Source organism: Phaseolus vulgaris, chromosome 2 (assembly GCF_051622355.1).
Source record: "Phaseolus vulgaris cultivar YP4 chromosome 2, ASM5162235v1, whole genome shotgun sequence".
Taxonomy (NCBI): Eukaryota; Viridiplantae; Streptophyta; class Magnoliopsida; order Fabales; family Fabaceae; genus Phaseolus; species Phaseolus vulgaris.
In genome coordinates this window covers 23350842-23369108 of record NC_143499.1, presented here as the reverse complement: position 1 = coordinate 23369108, position 18267 = coordinate 23350842, and the positions used below count along the sequence as shown (strand labels likewise).

Sequence of the window (18267 nt, the reverse complement as noted above, 5' to 3'; positions counted from 1 at the left end):
AGTGGGCCAAGGTCGATACTAAGTTAAGCAGGTCCGGGCCGATGTCGAGCTGAGCAAGCCCGGGCGAATGTCGAGCTAAGCGGGCCCAGACCGATGTCGAGCCGAGCGGGCCTAGGCCGATGTCGAGCCGAGCGGGCCTAGGCCGATGTCGAGCCGAGCGGACCCGAGCCCATGTCGAGTCGTTTGGACCCAAGCTTATGTCTAACCGAGTGGGCCCGGGCCAAAGTCAATTCGAGTAAGGCCAGGACAATGTTGAGTCGTCCGGGCCCAGGCCGATGTCGAGTTTCCCGGGCCGATGTCGAGTCAGGCGGGCTCGTACTGATGTTGAGTCGACTGGGCCCGGACCGATGTCGAGTTGTTTGGGCCGAAATCGAGTAGAGCGGACCCGGACCGATGTCGAGTCGAGCGGGTCCGGGCCGATGTCGATTCGAGCGGGCCCAGACCGATGTCGACCCGAGCGAGCCCAGATCGATGTCGAGCCGAGCGAACGCAGACCAATGTTGAGTCGTTTAGACCCGGGATAATGTCGAGTGTTCGGGTCTGGGCCGATGTCGAGTGATCCGTGCCCGAATTGATGTCGAGTCGTCCAGACCCGGACTGTAGTCGAGTCGTCCAGGCCTGGACTGATGTCGAGTCGTCTGACCAGGCTGATAGAAGAACATTTTTGTTACAATTTTAGCAATTGAAGTTTAATTATACATTAAGACAAAACCAAAAATAAATCAAAGTGGTTGCATATAACAATTATGAAAATTCAGAAGAAGAATTAGCTTTTTTTCACTGTTTGCAAGGAATGTTAATATTTACATTGAAATCACTTCTTTCATTTCGATATTGGAAATCAAAAATAAGTTATTTTTTAATAAAAAGGTTAAAATTTTCTTATTTTTTCATTAAAAGTATTTATATCATATATATATATAGTAAATTCTTTTATCCAACAGTTAAATCAAAATTTCACATCATCATATGTTAAGTTTTGTATTTAGCTAATAAGAATTGTAATCCTAATTCCTATTTTAATATATTTTTTAAAAATATATATTTCGTGATTTTGATTTATATAAATAAGATATTAGATAAAAATTTGTAATTCAATGGTGAATTTTGAAATAAAAAAAGTTATCCAATAAAAAAATAGTGAACATTGTTACAATTAGTAAAAATTAAACAAACGTAATTTGATTTATCCTCAAGTTACTAAATAATATAATATTTAATAAAAATTACATGAAGATAACGAGAGAACAAATAATCTTAAATTAATACATATATATACGTATATATATACATATATATATACATATATATATACATATATATACATATATATATACATATATATATATATATAAAATTTGTGTTAAAGAAATTTTCAATGTAAGAATGAATTTGAATAAATAGTATCCAATGAAATGTTATTCAACAATGTAACATTTAAAAAGAAAAAGTACAAGGGACCTCTTTTCTCTCTATATATGATAAATATTATTATCCGCATCACTAAATGAAAGAATTTTTTTAAACCAAACATAACAATTACAAAATATCTCATTCTTTAAACATTTTCATACTAAATAAAACTTTTTCTGTAAATTTTAAAAGTTCCACGATATGTTTTTTGGAAATTTCATTTGAAAATATTATAAGTAGTGTGTTACTTTATTATTATTTGTAACAAAAGGGACTTTCTTAACCTTTTTTTCATTCTAAACTATATCAAAATATCATATTTTTCCCACTATTTCTTTCTTTATTTTTTTCACACTTTTTTTAACCAAACATATAATGAAAATAAGATAAATTCATAATATATAAATAAATATAAATTTTAATTTACAAATTAATTTTATAAGGTTAAATTAGGTTCAAGTAAATTATTATTTTATATTTTTATTACTAGTATTTTCTTAATGTCATCCTTCTTCAGTTTTGTTCGTGAATTGAGTGCATATTGCTATGTCTAAAAATTAGAAGCACTGAAGTATAGGATCATCAAATCACCTCTACTCGTCTCTGCATATGTGTATAGAATTTTTTTAATTACTTAATTATCAAAATATATCTTCATAAACACTATTGAAAATGAAGATTAATAGCAAGTTAAGGACGCAATTTGTTTGGAATCTAATTTTTCAGATTTGTTTAGGTTACTTATATGCATGCACTCGAACTTATTGTCATGTTTTAATTCAGAATTTTTTTGTCAAAAAATAGAATAATATAAATATTATTTTGGTGTTAGAAATAGCCACATGAAATTCAATGTGAAAATTGAGAACATAAAAATAAAACTTAAAATCAATAAAGTAATTCGAAGGGAAAATCAATAATGATAATAATAGTAGTAGTAGTCACAGTGAAAAATTGTTGTATTGTTCTTTGTTTTATGTATGGTGAATTTGAGATAAGCTTATCTTCATCATCACTGTTATTAATTATTGTTATCTTTTTCTAAGGCCAATCATTTCAATTAGCAAATTAATGAAAGAATGTTTGGGAAGATGGACAAAATAAGATAAGTATGATTAATTAGTCAGTGTCAGTCCATTAAGTTCCCCGTGCATGACATGTGTCAGTTTGAGAACAGCTCTTGAACTGAACACAGTTAGAGATGATTACATTTGTCCACTGACTAATCATAACTGACTAAACATGCATACAGAAACATTAATAACTACAATTAATCGTAAAATGATAACTAATTAGGAAAGGCTATCGTTATCATCTTATAATTATAATAATTAATAAGTTGAGTATATATTAAGCGAAATCTGGAGATCTGCGAGTGTAGGAGTTCAGACTGAGCTCCAAAGAAGCACGAGAACCATTCTTGAACCCGTCTTCAGAATGATACCACCCGTTTCCATCATAGTTGTAAGAATTAGACTTCAGGTTGCAGTAGCCATGAATGTCCTCGCCGTGCATAGGGAATAAAGGGAGAGTTTCAATCTCAGCACCCCCATCCTCCTCCTCTTCTTCCTCTTCTTCTTCTTCTTCTTCTTCCAGGGTTTCTTCATTTGGCCTTATTTTATCAAAGAAGTTGGCGTAGGCTGAGGAATAAGGATCAACACCAACCCATCCCAAGTTGTGGTTTATTCCAACATGGCCACTGCTACCCCCAGCAGATATTGAACAGTCCTGAAAAATGGAAAGGGTTCAAAACAAATGAAGAATTAACCAACACTTGATTGAATGAAATGGTTTAACTCTTTGTACAAAATATTTCTAAATCTAGTCTCTTAATCTCTAAATCTGGTAACTAGTTATGAGCTGGCGAACTATGGTTTGAACTTTGAATGCTATCTGTATTCACTCTCTCGAGTTGGTGGCTTCAAGAGAAATGTAGCTTTTATTTCATGAAATGTTTTCATACATTGCTTTGTCGTTTTAGAAGAGTGAAGGGACCAGTGGGGTTGGTTCTTCCTTTTATGGAAGTTTCAAGGTATGAACAGTGTAAAGGACTGATTGTCGCTCCATTTTGTTGTTAAAGATCATCACTTACTTGTGCACTGCACATGGATTGTGATGGATCATGGATATTACTTTCCATTTAATGCATCACAAAGCTACATGCGCATTGATGAGAGCAACGATAGGAGAGTTAAAAATTACAGAAAGTCTTTGAGGCTCAAATATAAAATCCAAACTTAGGAGTCATTTTAACTTACCCTAAAACTTTTCTCCATGGGTACAGAACCATAGCCATAATTCCCCATCTGCCCGACAGTAATCATCTCAACAGAAGAAGATGATGCAGAAGAGATCCCTGCATATATACACAGAGCCACAGTAAAAGGTGAGACATATATATTTAATTAAGAAACAAGTTTGTTTTTTGTTCTTGTCCCAAAAGGAAGTAAGTTGAGATAAGAAGTTAGAGGTTTGAAGAATATAAGGTTGGTTGGTTTACCTGTAGAAGAAATGTTGGAATACTTGGTATGAATAGGATCTTGATCAGGTTTCCAAGGAGGAGCAGCATTAGTTGGGGCAGGTCTTTGCATGGGCACATTATCAGAAGTGAACCTTTTCTTCTGCCTTTCTCGAGCTTTGTGGTTCTGGAACCAATAAAAGACATTCTTGCCTTCAATCTTACCGTACTGCCTCAGCCTAGCAGAGATCCTCTGAATCTGCTCTGCACTTGGGGATCTAATTCCATTGTTGTAGTAAAGGTCCTTCAATATTCTTATCTGGTCGGTTGTGGGAGTCCACCGTGTACTACTTTGCCTGCTAAGAAAGCCCCCTTTTCCACTGCCACCATCCTCGTTTGGTTGGCTCCCTTGTGGTTGTTGAGGTTCCATGATGGAGTGGAAACAAAGAGAAGCGAACAAAAACAAAAAAGAATGTGGGTTGTTGGATAGAGAGAATGAGAGGGTAGGTGAGGTGAGGGAGAGAAGAGAGTGCATGAATTGGAGGGAATGAAGGTGAGGTGATGAGGGGTTATAAACTTATAATAGGTGTGATAGATGAGGCACAGGCACATAGTACATGGAGTGATAAAGAGAGAAAATCAAATAAAATATCTGGGAGAGAAGGACTGAGGTTGACAGAGTGGTGTTCATAAAAAGGGAAGGGACAAAAGAGAGCTTAGAAAGTGAAGGTACTATCAGGAATTACTTGGACGAAAAGGCATCACCAGGTATATATGAAATAAAGTATTTTTGCACACATACTCACACACACAGTGAGAAAAATGAGGTATGATATGAAATGATATTTTGGATGGAAGGAAAGCAAAAAAGTAGATGTTCTGAATGAATGAATGAATGGCAATGGAATGATGCGGCTTGTGATTTGGGTGTTCAATAGGTTCTTCTTTTCATGGAGACAGATATCACACATGGCCCCTACACACATGTATATAAATTTTTTATTTTTTATATATATCTATCTATCTATATCTATATATACACACATCAAAAAAACCCTACTCTAAAACCTACCAAGATATTCTGTACTTAAAAATGTATTTCTGAACTTCTCATCATTCCCAACCAATGCATGAAGAACCATGTAAATCTTATGCTGATACTTTCTTTTTCTTTTTTTGCTTTTCTTTGGCTTATTTTTATATATTTGAATGATAAAATTAGCTTTTTTTAATTTATGTATATATTATTTATTTAGAAATGTAAATGGTCTAAGAAGTAGAGGTTTTGAAGTTGTACTTGCAGTGATGATGCGTGTGCTATGAAGACTACACCCTATGTGACAAAGATTTTGAATATACAGCATTGAGAGAAAAGGGATCCTAAAAGCTCTTTTCTAATTCTTTCTTCGCATGCTGCACTTTCAACACAAGAAACAGTCACCAAAAACAGAAAAACAATGTAAACACTTCTTCTCAAACTCTGCTTTGGTTATATGTACCTTTCAACTTATTAATCCTCAACCACACACAAAATTCATTTTCTTCTATCAATTCTTTCTTCTCCCTCATTTTAACTTCATTTTCACATTTTCTCTATTTTTTTTATTTATCACTTAGAATAATAATTATTTTTAATAATAATATCCTTATGTATCGATATTTCAACCTATAAATATTTACTAATCTTTCTTGTGAATTACAATAATTAATGTTTAAAAAAATTTATCTCTCTAAATAACAAATAAAATGACAATATATCACATATTAACGGTTTTCTTTTTCTTGGCATAAAGCGAATACACTTTATCGTACGATAAAGTCATCTCCAGTGATAATACTTAGACGCGTTCTTAAGGTAGTTCTTTTTTTAAAATTTTGTTCCGTTAAACAAAAGGTGAGTTTTATGTTAACTAAAATAATTTGTTTTTTCTAATCAAAACTTATTCTTAATTGCACAGTAAAACAATAGAATTCGTTTTGAGGAAATTAGGCCAAAAATTGCGAATACCAAATGATTTGAATTTTTTTATAAAAATGAATAAAATTACAATTACTCTAAAACGGAAATAGTGTTATGTTAAGATTCTTTTATGTCATTTGTTTCTAACCCAACCCTTTGAAAGTGAGTGAGAGAGAATAACTATCCTCCTCCTCCACTGCAATAAATTCATAAATATAATAAATTATCCACAACAAAATTCATGTGGATCATTTTATTTACTAATGAAATGGGTCATGTCATGCCATGTGGGTGCGTAATATGCTTCTGTTGGGACATTATACTTTTACGCATATAACTCCAAAATTCACAATAATAATAAAAAAAGGTATATATGTATGTAAGGAAATGAAAAAGAAGAGTGTTTTTTTGCTTTCGTATATATTTTTTGAAGAACCTAAAATACTATAGAGGAATATAGATTTAGAAAAAAGAATAAATTTAAATTTGTAGGGTTTGAGGAGATGAATGAGGTGGATGGAAAGGCAAGAAAAGCTTGAACCTAATCTCGTGCATATAAGTGTACAGTAAAATAGTACCATTGTACAAGTTTTACATAAAAACGAACCAATGAGGGAAACTAGTGTGGATGGAACTATTCAATCTTTCCTTTCTGAACTCATTCTGTTGTAACCGTCTGGTTCATTTGATGTTTGATACAAAACAAAAACATTGGAAACAATATACTAGTGATTTGAACGTTATTGAATCCTTCGTGTACGTGTCTCTATGTTTCAACTTTTGGAGATTGCATAATTTGGTTGATTTTGACACCGCCATCATGAGATTTGGCTTTCCTTATCATGCATTTACATGGCAATCTGGCATTGCTCATTCTTCATATTATTTTAAATGCTCACATTCTTCTCTTTGATTTACCTTCCAACTCCTTCATCTCTCTTCTCTCTCACTCATCCAAAATCCTGAACTGCTTACCTCATAAGGGAGTGTGTGACCTAGCTAAAGAGACCTCACAGCCGCAGTGGTACACTCCCTAGTCTTACGGGTAATCATCTTCTTGCACTAATTTTCCACCCGTATCTCCAAACATACATCACAAAGATCATTCCATATCTCTCTCTCTTTAGCCTTCTACTTCTACTGCTCCCATTTTCTTTTTGCTTTTCTTCTTTCCATCTTATACACACTCACTTTGCAACCATATAGAGTAAACTCCTACTCACACAACCCTTTTCTCCTCTCCTTTTTTTTCTTCTTCCTATTCATTTTTAAATAATTACATTCAAATGCTTTTTTTTTTTCTACTATACCTAAGTGTTTCATATGACTAAATAATAAATGATAGTTTATCTCAGAACTTCTTTATAGCTCTCTAACTTTCTAATTAATATTCTCTCTGCAACTCATTTCAAGGAAACAGTTCCTTTCATGACTTCAATATGCTAGTTTTTGTGTGATATGATTGTTGACTCTACCTATTCTAAACCCATTAAACTTTGCTTATTAACCAAATAACAACACCAATTTATTGAGGGTATAGAGAGGGGGACCACCCCAGAGCCATAATAACTCCATTGTTTAAACACCTTCTCTACAGAAAAAAAAAATAGTGATAATATTTTAAGGGATGATTGAATGAATGTTATGTTGGCAACTACAACTACCTTACATGCACTGTTACTTTGAAGTGATGTTCTTGGTAATCATGTGCTCCATTTTATTACTTTCAAGGCATTTTATAGAGTGTTTGGTTTCACTTTCTTATGTTTTATACTAAATAATTAATTAGCCTTGCTTTTACCTACACACTTGCAATAGGTACGTGTTTACATAAACAGCAACAAAAATAAAAACACAATTTTAGTTGGTTCATTTGATAAGCATTGAAACTATATCCACTAGGATTTGAATCTCACTAACAATGTCAGAACATCATTGGTAATTGAGTGATTCTGTGAATATCCTATGGAAACTTTGGTACTCAACAAATAAATTTGTAATTAACTGTCCCGTTTGATTCATTAAAATACTAACCGAGCTTGGATTATAATTAGAATTTAAAAATAAATAAATATTAAGATAAAGAATAACTATATTAACATTATTCACAAAATAACTTAATATCTTTAAAAAAGCTCGTAGTATATATATATGTACATAATCAATGTTCTATCAAGTACATATATTTTTGTAAATATTAAAAGAAAATATTTGCTATATATTTTTACTTATTTCTCTTAAATGAAAAGAATTCCAATTTTTTTATAATGGTGACAACAAATTAGAACCATGCGTTTTTTAATACTTTAAATTTAAATTCCCACACTGAACAAACCCTTGTGGATTAATATGTTAGAAAATATGACCTTAAATAAGAGGGGTGAATTGTTTATGAGATTTTTGAAAACTTTTGAAGGTTTAATGAAATTCTGTGTAGAAATTCAGAAGAGGAATCAAGTTAGCCAAGAACACAAATTGTTTTAAAGCAAAGCACAGAAAAACAATCGATTGTTTCTTCGAATCAATCGGTTGTTTATACCAGTTAAAACTTAAACAACTTAAAAACATAATTTAAAGGAGTTTAAGAGAAAGAGAAATGCACACAACAGTTTATACTGGTTCACTCTTACAACAAGAGCTACATCCAGTTCCAAGAAACCACTGGTAATCCACTAAGCAATCAAACCAGATTACAAAACACCACACACCAAAGTAGTGACCTTGAACCCTTCAAGAAACACACTACCTTTGGCAAACCACACTCAAGAACACACAACACTCCTTGGCAATACAACAACAGAAATACAGAAGGTTGAGAAAGGATTACACTTGATCACGGTACAATCGGAAAAGAATACAATTGCAATCCTATTCCACTCTCTCTTGAAAATCCAAAGCTTGATGTGAATCTTGAAAACTTGAGATCAAATTTGTCAAACTGAATTTCTCAAAACTGTTTCTTACTCTTTAGAAACATATAACAAACTATTTATATTTTTCAAAGATTGGTCAAAACATTTAATGAAGGAGCGTATTCAGTTAGAAATCATTTAAAATAGATTCACCAATCAAAAACAGAATTTTGTTAGGATTTTCAAAGAAACAATCGGTTGAAACCACGAAACAACCGATTGATTTGGTTTGACAGTTTAGTCAACCAAGTCAAACAACTTTCAACCTTTTTCAAAACATCTAAGAACAAAACAACTGGTTGATTCGACAAAACAACAGGTTGTTTTTCACTTAGTTGGAAAAACATAGAATTTCAAAAAGGTTTTAATTCACATCTGTTTTAGATTCAATAAAAGAGTGGATCACACTTTAATCTACCCAGATCCCACCCACACATAGCAACAACACCAGCTTTTCATCAAACACCTTGGATTTGGATTCTTCAAAGCATTTGATCACTCTTGATCAACATAATATTCCATACTAAAATTATCACATGAAAATTTAAAGTTTCTATTTTTTTTAATGGTTTATAATTAAACATTACTTTGGGGCTTTTGCTTATCATTTGTGTAGAAAAGGTTAAAAATGGTGGCTTTCTAGCCGTTGTTGTTCAACACGTAGTCTTATGTCTTAGAGTTAAGAAGGCGACTATTTAGCTGCCTTCTTAGATTCAAATAAAGAAGACAGCTATGGTTAAAGCTGTCGTTTTACACCTCCCTATAACATGCATATATAATATATGCATGAGGTGTAAAACGATGACTTTTACCATAGTTGTCCTTTTATACCCAACCTATCTCAGCACATCCAATGACCGAAAATGACGGCTATTTACCTTATCCACCATTATACACCTTTGCGAAGCATATAAAACGGCAGCTTTGGTGATAGCCACCGTTGTAGACGGTCATTTTTTTAGTACATTTTGTTTAATGTTAATTCCCATCTAAATTGATTTGTTCAATTATAACTCAGTAAGACAAATACATAAATTTAGAGAATCAAATTATATATATTGATAAAAATGTATTACAAGCACTAATAACATATAACTTTATCTATATTTCTATATCTATCTAATTCTTAGCTATCCTAGAGTTATAAAAATTAAGGAAAATATGTGACTCAAGTATGTCTCACATAATTTATGGCAGCCGAAGGCAGTGCTTGCTCATTCATAAAGAACTACATTACAAAATAAGGTTCACATAGATTAGTGTTAAGATACATATATGTGAAATAATTATAAAATAATTTACCATATTGTTACCTGCTCCCAATCACTTTTAATGCCTAGTTGTAAAGATCTAGAAAATAACCTTAGAGTAGAAGTGGTATATTTTAAATGACACATGAATATTTTATTATTAAAATTAAAAGAACATATAAATAGAAAATTCAGTTATTCAGGTTTCAGTTTAAAAGAACTACCATCTCTCTAAAAGTTTCCTTTTTTTCTTTCCTTTCTCTTCTCTCTAAGATTCTGACATCCTCGTTCATCAATTTGACAATCGGAGTACGCCATTAGACTCCTGGCAGCGAAGACTACAAGATTGTCCGATCAAAATCTCTGGTAGAGTAAGTTCATTTTTGTTCCTTTTTCCTTTCCTCTCCTTCTCTCTACGATTCTGACCTCCTCACCTATCAGTTTGACGATCGGAGTCTGCCATTGGACTCCTGGCAGTGAACTCTACAAGATTGCTCAATCAAAAGCTTCAATAGAGTAAGTTCATTTTTGCCCTTTTCTTTTAGTCAAGTTTTGAACTTGATAGGGTTGTCTCTGCATAGGATTTGCATGTGACTCTTTTAGCTTCAGGGTTAATTTGTGTTAACTCAGGGTCCTAGTTATATAGTTAAATTTTTTATCAGGACTTTGTGGTGCAGGTTAATTACCTTTAAGTTTTTGGTAGATTTGGAGCTCTTAGTGAGCATCTGCTAAAGTTTAGGTAAGGGAAGCTGGTCTTATTCTTTTCAATATAAGACTAGGTTAGAAGATCTAGATATAGGGGTGACGTGGTCACCAGTTCCAATTTTTGCTTGCAGGATTGTCTCTTTTAAGAGTAAAGTAAAATATTGACTGAATTGGTTAATTTTGAATATTGTATATATTGATTTGAAGGTGAATAAATTATTAAAAGTGTTTGTGATTGAGAATTTAAAGTGTTTGAATGGTGATATAAATGAGTTGAGTTGTATTTGAATAGTTGTTGAATTACTTAAAATGTGATGTTCGATGAGAATTGGTTGTTTGATTTTAGATGATGGATAATTTAGAGAGCATATATTTGGAACTTAGTTATGTGTTTAAGTGAATTTTGAGATATATTTTGATTGTTTACAAAGTTTAAAATATGATGTGATTGGTGCATTGATGTGTTAAATGATGTATGTAATGAGGTGAAAGTGTGATCAAGACATAGTATTTTCAGGAAAGGAAATATCGTGTTAAGATTGTTATTAGGGTGTATTGATTTATGAGTGTTCTATAAACGAGACGATTTTGACTCTACTGATATAATGGAATCACATAGATGAAACTATTTAGTTGGTGAGAGTCGAATGAGGTCTATTTAGCTGAATCTGAGGTTTGAAAGAACGGATCAGATCAGATCAAATGGATTTACCCTGTCATATGAGATTATGAGATAATGAGACATTGAGATGATTATGTGCATGACTGTGTGGATTGATAGCTATCGTTTTGCTGTCAAATTAATATAATTCTAGTGTAGACTTGTCTAACACTAGAAAGATGATAGTATAATTGTGGACAAATGTCCTCAAGTCGTCTCCCAACGAATCCAATAGTAAAATCAGTTGATCAGAGTTTAGAATCTATCTATAAGCAATAAAAGTTAGCAAAAACAATAATAATAAAAATGGGGATTAAGATAGTTGTGCAGAAAATATAAAAGAGATTGAAATAGAAAATAAAAGGTGGTTGATCCCCAAGTTCTTCCACCATTGAATTCTTCACAAGTCCTCTAAAGATTAATCCTTTCTCAATCCTCCAACAGAGCTAAACCATATTGAACATGCGCCGATTTGATTCAACTGAAACTCACCAGTAAAACATGTGTCTATTGGTTTAATCAATACCCACTTTGTTCCATGCGTATACTCCATGGGAATGCTTACCTCCTCTCTCTTGAATCATGCACCCAAGAAATTAATTAGAACAATGTGAACTAACTAAGAAACCAAAGTTTAAGATAAGGAAGACTCTCAATCATGCGTTTAAGTACAACCTCTCACAAAAACTAGTTTTCCAGGAGATTAGACAATAAAAACAACTGCTATAAAGAATTAAAAATCGAAACTTTTATTGAACAAAACCTCAGAACTCAATGGGAAATTACAAAGGAATCAACTAAAATGGTTTAGCCTTCCATGCGGAGGCAAAACAAAAGAATTACGAAGAAGAAAATAAACTAAGAAAACCCTATGAAGCTCTCTTTTTTCTCCTTGATGCTTGTGTCCTTTTATAGGCTTTTTTGCTCCAAGGATGTTGGGAAAATATTGCAGTTTAGATTTTGTAAACAATTTCCACTTTCCATAATTCTTTTTATTTTGCAAAAGATTTGCTTCCAATTCTGTTTCTGGGATCTTGTAGCTTTTATTTTCTCTTTCTTCTCCTCAAAATTTGTTTTCCGTTTTGATTCAAAGAAGCAACTTGGACTTTTGCATATTTGGCCCATTCACAAAAGTAGACAACTTCGTATGATTTACCTTAAAAACACAAAATTAACAAAAATAATAGTTAAGGCCCAAATAAACTCAATTATAAGAATATTAATTAAAACAATGGATTTATTTATTATTATAGTCCAATAATCTATGATTAAGGCTAGTGAGTGTGAATAAATATATGCTCATCATGGATTCAGAGTGAGTAGTATGACAGGTGCATATCTTTGGATGTTAATTTCAATACACGAGTCTTCTGAAAGTATAGTCAAATATCTGAGTATGTTAGTCAGTAGAAATATGACAAGAGTAATGTGGATGATGAACGTGATAGACACTTGATGAAATTATGAAAATGTGTGAATATTGATGGTTTATGTTGATATTTAAAGTTTTATATTTGAACTTTTAAAAATAGCTAGTTTACCATGTGCTTTGTTTTGTATTTGTTTTCTTTAATCTGTGATGATCATGTTAATTTACACGAGAACAAATGAAGTTGCGGGTAATAGAGCTTCTTAGTGAGCAGCCAGAGGAACAAATGTTTTATATTAAATGTTTTGTTTGTAAACTTTTGTGTAAATATTAAAATCCCTATGAAGAGAGATATCTTTTTCAGATACAATTATAAGATAATTGCATATGTTAATTAGATATTGCTTGTTTTACTTTTATTTTATTATATATGTTATTGATGTATAACTGGGTTTCAGATTTCTTTGTTCCATTGGGATTAATATACAAGGGATCTACGAATCCATAAACATCTTCATTCCTGTCATTGATAGAAATCCATGCATATACCTACAAGTTATTAGTTAAAACATAATCAATAATAATTTAACATAAAGTAAATTGAAATATAGGTAAAGATACTTACATCATAAAAAATTGAATTATATTTATATTGAGCTCTTGATCCCCAACTGCAAATTCTAACAAATCTGACGTGTATATGTATAGTGGCATGTCAGTGTTTATTTCAAAAAAATGTATCATCCCACAGAATGTTCATAGGGTTTTGACCAATCTCTCTAGTAGTTGCAGCTAAGTAAGCTATAAAATCGTCAATCGGGACCTCATGCTTCTTTTTCGGATTTAGTTTTCGAAGAGGTTTCTACAAAATAAAAAACATTTGTATTAAATTAGATGTAATATATAAATATAAATTAATATAATTAAATGAAATTATTATCAGAGGTTCTGGTATAATTCGAATGAGGTGTATGGGTCAAGCTACGAATGTCTGAAATGCATCAACCACAATTGTTACCTCATCTGAAGGTAGTGGAACATGAGCATCAGCTACTCGAACTCTTTCCACTGTTACCTTCACCACATCAGAGGAGAGAGGAACGTTATGTAAGGTGGTGGCCTCTTGATAGACTTTTCCAATGGCCACCATCTGAGGAAAGAATTTGTCCTCTACCAGTAGCTCATATTGGCTCATCTGGCCAATGATATCCTCCCCTGATGTTGTAGGAGCCACAAAACTCCCCTTTGTGCTCTTGGGAGCGGGACTAACATGCGCCTCAAGCGGCTCAACACAAACTTGTTGCAATAGAAACTCTTGTCACAACTCTAGCCACACCCATTCAATCTCCTTTATTATTTCCTCCATTAATTCTTGACGTATCTTACTCGTCAGTTTTAGTTTAGTTTGAGGCGGGGAAGGAGGATGAGTGTCATGGTGCAACTCTGAAATAATGTTTAATTCCAACCTCTTTTCTAGCTACACGAACACGACCACAATGGCTCGAGATGAGAAGAAGCACAGAGAGAAAAGAAAAGGAAAACGAAGCACCAGAAGATAAGGAAATACGAAAGTGTAATTGACGTGCTATGAATAAGGGTAATAAAAGACTCTACAAGGGCGATTATTTGGTAAAGCCACTGTTTTAGACAAAAGCGTTTTGTCTAAAACGACAGCTTTACCCCATAGCCGCCATTTTAGAGGAATTTAATTTCAAAAATTTCACCGCGTTTTGAAGGATATCGTTTATCCATAAAAGCGCTGTAAATGTTTTTTCGTAAATGGGCCTTTTTACACTAATGTCTCCACAAGTTACATGTTTTCTTGACATTTCCTCTTATTTGTGTTTTTTTATTTTATTTTTATTCATAACTAACTAAAATGTATTAATTTTTAGGAATTATAGAAATGCATATGAGTGAAGTTGTTGATCTCTCATAAGATTTTTGTTTTTCTTACCATGTTAGTTCATCTGATAATCCTTCCTTTCTTATTATCCTTATTATTCTTGAGGAACCAAATTGTCATCATTGATCTCGTTTATTTTAAATGAGTAATTTAGAACCTATTCTAGAGAGTGTTTGTTGAGTTTATCAAGCCACAATGAGGATGTGTTGGAGATCCCACATCTACTAGAGACACTACAAAAAAACTTGTATAATGCGGCGGTTTTAATATGGCGGTTATTAATAACCGCCACAATCTGCCGTATAATACGACATTTTAGTAACCGCCACAATGATCCTTTAGAATATGGCATTTTTAACCGCCATAATTATCCTCCAAAATAAAATTCCCGCTTTTGCTTTCCCTCCTATACCATTCCTCTTTATTTTCATTTAAAAAAAATTAAAAATTTGTTAAAAATTAATTTTGTTTTTGACCAGCCTTTGGACCAGCCTTGTCTCCCACTCTTTGGACCAACCTTGTCTCCCACTTTGGAAACCAACTTCTTCTCCCTCGTGTCTTCATGAAACCAGCAGCATTTTGTCTTCCTCTTCTTTGGAAACCAACATTGTCTCCCACTTTGGAAACCGTCTTGTAGTGTCTTCATGAAACCAGCACCTTCTGTTCTCCTTCTCCGCTAACGCAACCTTCACGACCCACGAAACCCTCAGGCGAGCTTCACGAAACCCTCTGTCCGCCATTGCCGCTCCGCTCAAGGTTGTTCCTCTGACCTTCAAGAAACCCTGAGTCCGCCATTGTCGCCTTCGCGCCAGGTTTTTCAGGTCTGTGCTCACGAAACCCTAAACCTCTGTCTTGGGAGTGTATTTTTTGAAATTGTTATAGGTTAAAATCGTTAGCAGATTTGGGATTCTATATAGATTAAACAATGTTGCCATGTTCTATTCTAATTCATGTAACAAAACAACTTCACTTCTAATAACTATGAACTTCAAAATATTACCTACTAGGAGACTTTTTATTGTCAATTCCAACTGCATCAATGCATCTTTAACAAGCATGCCACGAACCAGAGCAGCAACTAAGTTGACCTTCTTTGGACTCTAAAATGCCACAGAAGACAGGGTATATAAAAAGTGTAATCAGTCAGATATGAACCAGACCCTTAAACAATCAATTAGTTTACACATCAAACCAAGGAAGGTATTCCAATAGCTTAAAAAATATGTTCTAACTTGTCTGCAAAAGTTGATAACAGATACTGAATATAGCATTATGAAATAAAGCATTACAACTTTTTAATACTCCTATTATAGCTATGCTGAATATACTTGTGATGATACTCTGATACTTGTTTATATTGCCAAATCAAATCAATGGTTTTCTTTAGCCTGCATTAGTGCTTACTTGAAAACCAAACGCACAGATGTGTGGGAACATTGAAGGTTAGAAATGGAGAGATAAAAAAATATAGTAGATACAGTCAAAGAAAGAGTGGTAAGTAGAAGTAGGATGGGGAACTATGAAACTGGGGGGCAAGATGGAATATAATTATTTGAATGTTATATAGAGACACGTTTTAATATTTTTATTTATCTAACAGATTAGGATCATTTGAACACCCATGGGGGAAAATGTCCATAGATTTAGCTCCTCTAAAGTGAGAGGAATGCAATTCAGCAATTGCTGATTAAAATATTGAAAGTTGAGATTGTAATTAACTTCAGAATTTGTTATTGTTGGAATCACTCCTGACTTACCTAAGTTACAACCTCATTGGGGATTGCCTAAATTGTTCTCAAAGGAGATATGACTAAAGTAGAGTATATACTCGGGTGCAAACCTTGATTTATAAGTCATTTTTATGAGTTTGAGTTAAACTTATACCCAAAGATTAGAAATTAGACATGTACTTGATTTTGTCACAACACTCAACTGTTGATGGTTCAATCAACAGTTATAACTACACTTTATTGGCTTTGTTTTGCTACCTAAATGATGATGGCTTAGTCTCACATTGTTTAGTGATATGACTAAAGCACAGTACACAAGTGGGGTGAATCCAAACCTTGATTTACAAGCCAGTTTTATAAGATTAGGTTAGAGTTATACCCAAAGTTTAGGAGTTACACATGCACTTGATTTTGTCAAAACACTCAACTGTGGATTGTTCGATCAACATTATGTGTACTGTATTAGCTTGGTTGTAGAAGTACAAGCATTGTTTAAAAGTATGTCATTTGGGTTTACATATTCACCTCTTTTTCATCAGTATTATGCCATATTTATATATATATATAGCAGTTCTGAAATGATATCAAAGATGGTGCAATTCTTGAGTTTGGCAGTGGCAGTTGCACTTGGAAAGATGAAACTAGTCCAGTCCAACAGAGTACAGCAAATTCTTTTACTTTCTCCACTCTCGAAATGATTTTAAAGGAAAAAAAAAATAAAATTTATTTCCTTTTTAAAAATATTTTTTGGCTTGTCAATAGCACCCCGTGGAGTAGTGCAATCACAGAACAGCATTGTGGAGCGGCTAGAGAATGCTACAAATTGAACATTTCTAAATACATTCATCACATGCATTATACTGAATGAATAAAGTAGGATCTGTTTCACTATTTAAGTAATTAAAATACTTTTCCTTCGATGTTGCCATGTCTGGTATATTAAATGTTAAAAGTTTTCATTTGTACTTTTCGGCACTTAAAATTGGAATCATTTCATTCAAAATTCGTTCAATATATACTTGTTCAGGTCTACCAAACATGCTCTTAATGAAGGAATACCAACTACTGCATACAAGAAAACCAAAAGCAAACAATCATAAACACTGATATGCATCTCAAACCTGCTTTATTCCCTTTAATATTGCTTGAACTTTTTCTGGCTTAGTAACAGCTTTCTGCTTCTGATCTTCACCTTTTGAACTACCCAAAATGAAACTGGGACTAAAGGTGACAAAACAGGTGTTTCCTCAGATGAATTTGCCAGTAATGGAGTAGTGCTTGAAATTCCCTGAAACGGAAATAATCAAGTAATAAAATAAAAAAGATGAAGTTAAGAAGAGGGTTAACTACAAAAAGCAAGGGTTCATGTCTTACTTCAACTTTTATTATATATTAGCCTTTACAGACTTAGTTTCATTAATTTGAAGATGACCTGCACGTACTTAAATTTTGATTGCATTGTGTTAGCTTATAGAATGATAATGGTTATTTATAATGGTTATTTGATAATGATTATTTATAGAATGATTAAGAAATTCATAGAGACAACAATTGATCCAAACCAACTTGCAAATTGGTTTGGATCTAACTTTATATTCAACCATCCAGATCTGTTTTGAAGCGTATAGATTGGTTGTATAATTAAAATTTTGTTTGTGTGACCCATAAAATTTACCAAAAGCTAGTTTGGTAAATGTAGGTTCTGATTAACTATTTTATGTAGTTAACACATTTATGTAAGTAATTTTTTGTTATGGTGTTTTGTTTTGTCGTCATGCCAATTGATAAAAGTTGGATTTCTAAACCACGAAACACCATTGAATATGCAAATGGTTTGAATGAATTTTTGGAATTTGCATTTGGACATGCTAATGGTCTTGTCATAAAGTGTCCGTGTTCAAAG

At 33.0% G+C, this 18267-nt stretch overlaps 1 protein-coding gene across 1 annotated transcript; it reads right to left on the bottom strand.

Moving 5' to 3' along the window:
- Positions 1–2525: 2525 nt before the first annotated feature.
- WUS (Homeodomain-like superfamily protein) lies at positions 2526–4400 on the bottom strand. Its single transcript, XM_068610752.2, has 3 exons — positions 3914–4400; positions 3672–3769; positions 2526–3141 (listed from the first exon to the last, which is right to left on the bottom strand). Exons 1-3 carry the CDS (start codon positions 4299–4301, stop codon positions 2764–2766), a joined length of 864 nt encoding a protein of 287 aa, XP_068466853.2. The 5' UTR covers positions 4302–4400; the 3' UTR covers positions 2526–2763.
- Positions 4401–18267: the final 13867 nt, after the last annotated feature.